General features: G+C 41.0%; 1 protein-coding gene across 1 annotated transcript in view; it reads right to left on the reverse strand.

Moving 5' to 3' along the window:
• IL18RAP (interleukin 18 receptor accessory protein) overlaps positions 1-9,714 on the reverse strand; it is a 30,158-nt gene extending 20,444 nt beyond the window's left edge. Inside the window, 4 exon segments of the mRNA XM_067703877.1 lie at positions 2,738-2,921; positions 3,018-3,339; positions 3,808-3,977; positions 9,408-9,714. Coding sequence (XP_067559978.1) covers positions 2,738-2,921; positions 3,018-3,339; positions 3,808-3,877 — 576 coding nt within the window. The 5' untranslated portion in view covers positions 3,878-3,977; positions 9,408-9,714.
• Positions 9,715-10,227: the final 513 nt, after the last annotated feature.

Raw genomic sequence — 10,227 nt, forward strand, 5'->3', positions numbered from 1 at the left:
CTCATGAATTTCATGCAATCCATGAAACATAACCTAAATAATGACCTGTCCAAATCTCCGTCAGAAGATACAATTTTAACAACAGCTACGCTTTGCCTACTTTTAAGACAGATGCCTAGTCACCATTAAACACATCCTGACACTTGCAGTCGAGGCCCCAGAGAAGAGAAATAAAGCTTCCTTTTGTGAATGTCATAGAACATGGGGGTTTCGTTCCTAAGAGCAGCATATGCAGAAAGCTGGCAACTACCGTGTGGCTTCTGCTTTACCAGAAAGTGAAAATAGCTTTCATTTCAGGGATACCATCGTTGAAAATTCAAATGCATTTTCATTTTAAATAACGGGGCAAGCCTGGTTTGGGAACAGCCTACCTTGACGTAGGAAGGCATCTGTCATCCCAGATTACAAATACTTTTGAACCATGGGAAGTTTTGTTCTTAAGAGTGAACTGAAAATAATGAACAGAACCATCGGCTATTCTTACCAACCTCATTTTAGAGGTTATGAAATTAACGTGTTTCTTTTCTTTTAATTGAAGTATGTTGACTTACTATGTTGTGTTCGTTTCTACTATACAGCACAATGATTCACGTTACATATATATATGTCCTTTTTCATATTCTTTTCCATCATAGTTTATTACAGGATATTGAATAGAGTTCCCTATGCTATACAGTAGGACCTTGCCGTTCATCTATTTTATATATAGTAGTGTGTATCTGCTAATCCCAAACTCCTAATTTATCCCTCCCCTCTTTTCCCCTTTGGTAGTCATAAGTTTGTTTTCTATGTCTGCGAGTCTGTTTCTTTTTTGTAAATAAGTTCATTTTTGTCATATTTTAGCTTCCACATATAAGTGATATCCTATGGTATTTATCTTTCTGTTTCTGACTTCACTTAGTATGACAATCTCTAGGTCCATCCATGTTGCTGCAAATGGCATGATTTCATTCTTTTTATGGCTCAGTAATATTCCATTGTGTGTATATGTACCACACCTTCTTTATCCATTCATCTGTTGATGGGCATTTAGGTTGACTCCCGTATCTTGGCTATTGTAAATAGTGCTGCAATGAACATTGGGGCGCATGTGTCTTTTCAAATTAGAGGTTTTTCCAACTTTCCCAAGAGTGGGATGGCTGGATCACATGGCAACTCTATTTTTAGTTTTTTAAGGAACCTCCATACTGCTCTCCATAGTGGCTGCACCAATTTACATTCCCATCCACAGGGTGGAGGGTTCCCTTTTCTCCACACCTCTCCAGCATTTGCTATTTGTAGACGTTTTGATGACGGCCATTCTGACCAGTGTGAGGTGGGACCTCATGGTAGTTTTGATTGCACTTCTCTAATAATTAGTGAGGTGCTTCTTAAATTAGGATTTTATTGAGGGCAGCACATTTTCTGTGTCATTTTAAAATATAAAATTGAGACCTTAAGCACACACTCACCCTCCCTGTACAGTTCTTTCTAGGAGGGACATAATAACACCAGTTGTCACTGAATCTCAAGAGAATCAAGTGAGGAAATATTGTCTCACCCAATGGTAATTTTACCTCCAGGAGACTCTGATTGCTAAGTTTGGGGGTACGAAAAGCCGACAGATAAACATGGACCACTTTCTGGACTTTGATCAGGGACAATTTAAAATGATATTTTTATATTAACAAACAGATATCTTTGGAAGTCAAATTTAAAATTTTGCATGATTTCTTAAAGCAAAGTATTGAACTTCAAACAATTATCATAGGACTTCCCTGGTGGCGCAGTGGTTAAGACTCCATGCTCCTAATACAGTGGGCCTGGGTTCAATCCCTGGTCCAGGAACTAGATCCCACATGCATGTCGCAACTAAGAGTTCACATGCCACAACTAAGGAGGGAGTGAGCCACAACTGAGGAGCCCGTGAGCCTGCCTAAGGAGCCCACCTGCCGCAACAAAGACCCGACACTACCAAATAAATAAATAAATATTTAAAAAGCCAATTATTACAAATGTAGGAGGTGATTTAAATTCTGTTCCCAGATTCCACCACCCTGGGTCAACTGACATTCCCAGACTTTGGAAGAGATGCTTACGCGGCATTTATACATCTGTTAGGACTTAGAAAAACTATAAAATACAATGGAAATGTTTTTGTTATGAAGTTTACTCACATGTGGTTCATAACTCAGAATCATTCTGAAACTTGTCTTTTCCTGATTCCTGTTCCCTTTTTCTCTTAGCACTGCCCTCCCTCCCCACTGACTCACCTGTGCAATACACGTGTCACCCAGGCTACCAGGTGCTTGCCTTAACTGTCTTCCCAGAGGTGTCCTCTTTGGAAAGTATTCCAGTCTCCTACTTCTTTCAGAAACCCTTCAAGACATGCTTGTTGGGTGTTCCTTTCACCCTAGCAATGCCCTTTGCTTTCCAAAGGCAGTAAAATTGAACAAATCTGGTCTTCTGAATGAGTGGGTGTTCATAAGTTTATATCTTAACCTCACATGTAATGGACTTGAATTTTAGAAAATTTACTGACACTGATCAAAACGATGGTTCTAATAATTGGAACATTGGACTCTGTGGCTACCTAGGGGAAAACTGCTTTAGAAAGTCAGGTCTTCTCTGTAGGCGTGAGGCCAGTCTTTGGGAAGCTCTAGAGCTCAGGTTCAGACTCACATTTCTATAAATTACATAAGGAGATGCTACCATAACAACTAAGCTCTGGCATCAGTTTCAGTGAAGTCATTCTTACCTGGTACCAGGTCACCTCTGGACTTTGTGTATCACTTTGGTGGCTGAGACTGGGGCAATAAATGGAGTCCATGCTACCAAGAAGAAGGAGTTTTTCATGCGGTATGGAGCTCCCACAGGACATATTTGTCTTGGGTTTAACTTCTAAGATCATCTTGACACAACAGGCCTCATCCTTGGGGCTCCTAGGAAAGTTAACAAGGTCCTGTGAACACAGATGTTATATCCAGATAGTAAAGGATTTGGTAATGTTTTCAGATAGAAATGTACTTGGGACTTACCTAATCCTAGGTCTACAAATATATGACCCAGCATGATTCATCTCTGTGGTCAAGAAATGAAGGGTGCTCTTGTCCTGGATCACGTGAGGATAGTTTTGTGTAATTTCTACTAGTGGATCTCTGTTTGGAGGTTGTAGGTACCATTGGACATCAGATAGGTTCTTACTACCACTGCAGGGCAGGTGTTCAGAGCTTTGCGTTGGTGAGAGTTGACTTCTGTGGTAGAAATGGGATTTCTGTGGCTCTGGAAAATCACAAAATAAGACAAACTCCTCCCCACACCTGGCAGAGTATGTCCTAAGAAGCTTTCCAGTGGAGCAATCTGAAAACCACAATAAACAAAGGAGCACAGAAACACATTAGAGGAATTCTAACATATTTACAAAGAGTACTTGGTTTCACAAGGGATTAAGCTCCCTTGGGTGTCTTTCTCCTTCACGGTTCCCATTCTGTGGGGAGAAGAAGTTCCTGTTCTAATTCCCTCCCACTGGTCTTCAGTATCACCCGTAGCAACGGAGGTTTCCTGTTAGAGCTGCCAACCCACCTTTAATTCCTCTTCAGCTGCTTCCACTGAACACCCAGATATAGTAACTGGGTTCCACATGGATGTGCTTGGTATCAACTGAAAGCTGTTCACCCCAATAATTTCTCCTCCTACCCCCATCTTAAAAGTAGAAAGGAAATGTTCTATATTATTATGCCATGCTGCCGATGTATCCCAGAATACCTGTCACTTTAAACTTGGACCATAAAACTCATAAGGTTAGCATGAAAAGTGAAAACCCCCTACCTGAAGTGTTAAATCCTTTAATTTTCCCTCCTGCGATAAGCCAAAGAAATACCCAGCTCAAGTAAAGCATTGTTCTCTCTGGGTCTTGTCATTGCTTCAGGACATCTGTTCTGTTGCCAGAGTGGAGGACATTGTAATTCAGGGCTCCACCCTGAGAATCATCTTCATTTCTGTAAATCAAGAAATGGGAAATGAAGAAATCGGTAACCAGTGATCAAAACGCAAGTCACACAGGAAGTTTTGAAAGGGCAGGTCCTACCCAGCAAGCCTTCACATTCCCACACTAAAGTGGTATTTTCAACAGCGTGTGGCAGGTCCTGCATATGTCACTTCTTACACAACTAAAGGAGGAAGGACATCTCAGACTCACGGTACTGCTTGTACCTATACTCCGTACGGTGTGGTCTTTTGATGCCATTTCTTTATGGAATCCTTTTTCTTTTCCTAAGTTTCTGACCTAGTACGTATATTTTCATGGGTAATTTGGAAAGAGTTAAGTGAAAGTTTTCCTGAAAAGATCATCCAAGTTGAAGGAAAATGTCAGGTTCTCCCCAATTAGGGAAACCAGTGCGGTAGCTGGTGTGTAAACTTGAGAATGTCTGCACGTTGCTAACTTGTAGTAACTGTTAGAGAATAGAGGATGCTTTACTCTTTGTGCCCCAAATAAGACAGGAAAAGTTGTCACTGGATGGCGTTTCTACCAATTCTCTGAAGTATAAAAGGGAGGGAAGGTCACCCTGGACTGTGTTCATGGTGGTTCAAGGAAAAAAGAGAAAGAGAGGGAGGGAGGGAGGGAGAAGGAAAGAAAGGAAGGGGAAGAAAGAGAAAGAAAAAAGAAAGAAAGAAAGAAAAAAGAAAGAAAGAAAGAGAAAGAAAGAAAAAGCAAAAGAAAGAAAGAAAGAAAGAAAAAGTAATTTTACTATCATATGGTCCCTCTAAACGTTCTCCTTAAAAGTCTTCTTCCCAGAACATCTCTGTTTCTTGGGCAGCTGACAAAAATCAATCTCTCTCTCTCTATCTCTCCCTCTCTCTCTCTCAACCTCTGCTTCTGTCTCTGTCTCTGTCTGCCTGTCTCTCTCTCTCTCAACGCCCACACACACAATCTAACCATCATGCACATCCCTCTCTTCACTGCCCCCTGTGCTCACTGGCCATTCCTGCAACCACTCCTTCCACCCAGACTTTCCCAGGACCATTCTCTTCAGGAACCTCCATCTTTTACCATAAATAAATACTGTCCTCAACTTATAAAATTCTTCATTTCCAAACATTTACACACACACACACACACACACACACACACAAACACACACACAGCACTCCATGTCTCCAACATCTTCAGATGCAGAAAGGAGTAATTTTAATATTTATAAATGATCAACAAGTATGTTTCTCTAACAGAAACATTGAGCTTGATGTGCCTTTGGGGATCCACAGGGGAGAGTTCCAGCGAGAGAAGTCAGGAGGCTGCGAGGAGGCAGCAGATAGACTTCCCGGAGGAACACCAGCCCGCAAGGGTGAGTCAGGGCCAAGGGAAAATTCAAAAGGATAAACCCAAAGGGAAGAGAAGAAACAGAACAGAGAGACCACCCTGACACTAAGCAGAGAAGTCGGGCACAAGAAGGACTTAGTTTCCATCAGGTCTGGCCACTGATAGATCAGACCAGCACGTGCAGAGGGTTTAAGGTGATGGAGACGAGCAATTCGGGAAGGAAGGTGGGGAGTGGGGAAGAGCCACACCCTCCCCAGGCTACACTGCACATGGAAGACAAGACGGGGAGGTGTTTCCTCCTGTGCTGCCTTGATTCCATAAGCGAATCAAGGGGAATGAGCTGGCAGGGTAGCAGGCCAAATGCAAGTGAGAGTGAGAAGAGGGTGTGTGGCCCAACTTCTCTGAGGAGGCGGGAAAAGACAAACCCCCAAAACCACAGAGTCATTGTCTTGGACGGAGGCGGACAGAGTCGTACACTCTGCGAGGTCTCTCCAGACCGGGGTACCCAGGTGGGGCCAGAAGTACAGGACGTTTCCACTTGGCTGCTGACCTGCTGAGAGGAGGGTGTGCTCAGCCACGAAAGGGCTTCATGAGATGATGGAGGACCTAGAGTGCCACGGACGGGGACCAGAGTCACTGCATCACTTATCCCCATTGGTGACAATGGGTAGCTCTTCTTTCCAAGACTGTGGTCTAGGAACAAGGACCTAGGATAAGCAACTGCCTTTCAGATGTGGTCTACCTCCCCCCACCCCCTGCTTACCCTTTCTTTGCCCACAAAGCCCCTGAAGGGACAATCTCCCCATCTCCGGCCACTGGAAGCATCTTCCTAAAAATCAAGCCTGAGGATGTCATTTCTGTGCTGATAACCTCACCAGCCCCACGGCCCACTAAATAAAAAGTCCATTCCAAAGCATCAGATGCAAAACCCCGTATGACTCGATATGGCTCTCTCATGATTTATCTTGTGTTTCATCCCCAGAGAGACCACCACTGACCATGCGCATAATGACATTCCTCCTCTCTATTCACCACTGCACCAGCCAGCAACTATCTCTCTTATTACTCATGTTATATTACTCTGTCTTAGCACACACTACTGTCTGGAAAATATCTTGTTTTATAAACTTCTCCCCTAACTAGAACCAAAGCTCCCTGCCGGCAGAACTGAGCCTGTCTTGCAGCCTGCACACTCTCTCAAGGAATAGGGCGTGACTCACACAGGAGTTCGGTAAGTCCTCGTTCAGAATTTATCCACACCATAGTGAAATTGTTATTTCATATACCATGTCCTCTCACTAGGTTGGGAGCTCCTTAAGAGCAGGGATCCTGTTTCAGAAATCTTATCTCCAAATCCTAGGAAAAGACTTCATGCATAAATTGTAATCAATTCTGTTGTCCAAATAAATGCAAAAGAATTCAGGAGAAGTCAAAATAAATGCATATCAACCTAAGTTTAACCATTAACTTGCTGTGTGACTCTAGTTAGCCTCTCTCTGCACTTCAGTTTTTTCATTTGCAAAATAAATTATCTGGACTGTATCAGTTGTTCCTCCACCTTAGGGCTAGGGGGTCCTAACTTCTGGGGATTAAACTGGAAAATCTGCATTTTATTTTAAAGCTGCTTGACTTGAGAATCATGGGACTTTAATATTTCTAAGATCATCTCAGCTCTAACATTCTGGGATTCCATGTTTGAATTACCAAGCCTATAGAAAATTTTTTACCATGATACCCAGAAGTCTCCAGCCCTCAGGAATTCCTGTCCCAACCTTGAGTGGTCAGATGTTCTGTCCATGATACCCTCACCTACTGGCATAGGACCTCAGGCTGCCTGGGGCTGTTTCTAGGCTACAGCTTTGTCTCTGGGATTGTGTTTCTCAAATTATCTCCATAACAAGAATCACCCAGAATGCTTTTTATAAATTCAGATATCTGGGCTCTCCAAATCATATTAAATCAGATTCTCAAGGAGAAGAACATTGGACTCTATATTATAAACAAGTGTCAGGGAAATCACTGTGATTTAGGGATCATCTCTGGGAAGCCCTGCTCAGGGACAAGAATAGACCTTGGGGAGCTGGGTCTGTGCTAAGTTACAGCAGTTATTACCAACACTGTTGGCAACTGAGCAACACAAGAGCAAGCCCACTCTGGAAACCCCATCCATGTGGGATAACACAACTGATATTGTTTGTCAACATCTACCTTTTTAAGATCTTTTGATGTCTGTGTGATGCCTTTCATTCCACCATCACCAAAACACTTCCAAGAATCATTAGGAATCACACAAGGTGCATTTATCGAGCATTTTTCAAGCATTGGGAAACTTAACCAAACCAGGCAGCAGGTCTGTTCTTGGCAGTAAATCAAGGGGCAGGTGGCACTGAACAGAATGGTGTCCTGCTCTCTTACATACTCTCTGTCGCACTCGGGAAGATGGTTGTTGTCCTTGTTTCACTGATGGACCACCAAGGCTCACATTGCTTGGAGAGTGGTCCCCACTATTAATGATAATTGCACATTTGATAAGTATTAGAAGAGGAATTCATGTCCATGTGAAGAGGGTCTCAGAGACTCTGATTTTCCTATCAGCATATGCCGTCACCTCACAAAAAGAGATAAGAGCTCAAAAGGGTGACTTCAAGTATCTGAAGGGTCTCTTATCCAAAACAGCAACCATACCTGCTTTTTGAGAGCCATATTTTTTTTGTTAGTGGTTGAAGATTCCCCCAATCAGTTGGTCAAGACTACACCTTCAACTATCTTTGGTTGATGATGAACTAAAATTTTTTCTGACCAAAGCTTTTGGTGGGAGGAGCAAAAGAGGAAAGGCAGGTGGAGAAGGCAGGTGTCAACAGGGAATCTGAGGCTCAGGTAGGAGAATCCCACAGTTAAAGACAATTTCCCATGGGATCAGCAATGACTACCCAGGGAACACATGTACATGTAGACATTTGGTCTGGTGTAACAGTAAGTATTTAATTCAAATAATATTATTATTGTTCTCACATGATCCATGGTAGCTATATATCCCATTGCCTAGGAATTACAGAAAATCAAGAGTGTAGCTCCTGCTCTCAAAGATTTTACAGTCAAGTCAAGACAAGCATTTAAATTCGGCAAAAACTCTTTTTTTTTTGGCGAAGTAAATTGTCCAAAGTCATACATTTAAAAAATGATGATGCTGGAATACAGATACGAATAGCTTAACAAAACCCAATCTAAACTAAACTGCCAATCTTGGTCATACACATTTGTACAACTACTATTTGCTGAATTCTTGTTATGTGGCAAACTTTATGCTAGATATTATAGGGACTATCTATGCCCTTTTTGGTTTGCTTTTTTGTTTTTTTAATTTTTATTGGAGTATAGTTTCTTTACAATATTGTGTTAGTATCTACTGTACAGCAAAATGAATCAGCTATATGTATACATATACCCCCTCTTTTTTGGATTTCCTTCCCATTTAGGTCTCCAGAGCACTGAGTAGAGTTCCCTGTGCTATACAGCAAGTTGTCATTAGTTATTTATTTTATACGTAGTATCAATAGTGTATATATGTCAATCCCAATCCCCCAATTCACCCCACCACCCCACCTTTTTCCCTTGGTATCCGTATGTTTGTTCTCTATGTCTGTGTCTCTATTTCTGCTTTGTAAATAAGGTTGCCTATACCAATTTTTTTCATATTCCACATATATGCATTAATATATGATATTTGTTTTTGTCTTTTTGACTTACTTCACTCTGTATTACAGCCTCTATGTCCATCCATGTCTCTACAAATGACCCAATTTTGTTTCTTTTTATGGCTGAGTCGGCAAACATTTTGAACCCCTCTGCTCTCCACCTTTCCCACAAAATGCTCAAAGCACTGTAGATAGGTTTATTTCATAACCACCAGTTTTTGTTTTTTTTATAAAGTCTCCATATATGTGGAGATGGAAAATTTGCTAATTAGGTAGCAAATTTATTAGTACAAAATAGTTTATGAAAAAGAATTGTGTTAGCAATCCATTTTGAAAATGATTTAAGTTCTTTTCTCAACTTATATTTGCTGGTTAGGAAATCTAGTGGAAAAAAATATATACCATTGTCTTACCTGTATTTCCTGTCCTTAAGACGTTGAAAAAGAGAAAGGAACTTCAAGTCTTTCTTTCAGTGACTGCCGGCTTTTCTCTCTGAAGATGAGCATGTGAAAATATCCATTTTCAGAGGTCTACAATATCTCTTCCTAGTCAGAGAGATAAAGGGAGAAAGTACATGTAACTCACACAAGTTTGTAAATAATGAGCTAAACCTGGAGGAAAAAAAAAAGGAAAACCTTTAGTATTTTGTAAATGACCACTGACATTGTCAAATTCATGGTCATATGGAGGAAAATCAAATTAATGACCTCTATAAGTAGAAGGAAATGACCTGAAGATGAAGCATCTAAAACTCTCCCCAGACCAACCTCCTTGACTAGATAAGGTTTGTGGTTAGGTTTAGTTGAAAGAGTGAGTAATCCAACTTCCTTTACAGGAATTTCCTGTAAAGATTATTAGCACTCAACAGTTTCTCAACTGTGGGTTTTGGGTTTTTGGTGTTTTTTTTTCGTTTTGTAAAACTAACTCCCAAAAATGTAACCTTTATGATATAACCTAAAACTGCTGTTATGATTAACTTTTTTTGAATTCTGAAAAAGAAAAAAAACATCTCTCTAACACCATTTGTTTGAAACAATAATTTATTGATACAGACAGGGAAATAAATTTAAACTCTGAAATCACCAAGATTTTCTGGTACCTCTTCATTGAAACAAAGATTCAAAATATAACATATAATTGAGAACCCCACTGTTCCTTTGATAGAAGAAATAAAATCACTTAATAAGAACCCTAGGCCACTCTGAGACCACTCTGGTCAGAAAGAGCTTTATC

The sequence above is a fragment of the Pseudorca crassidens genome, chromosome 14 (assembly GCF_039906515.1).
Source record: "Pseudorca crassidens isolate mPseCra1 chromosome 14, mPseCra1.hap1, whole genome shotgun sequence".
NCBI lineage: Eukaryota > Metazoa > Chordata > Mammalia > Artiodactyla > Delphinidae > Pseudorca > Pseudorca crassidens.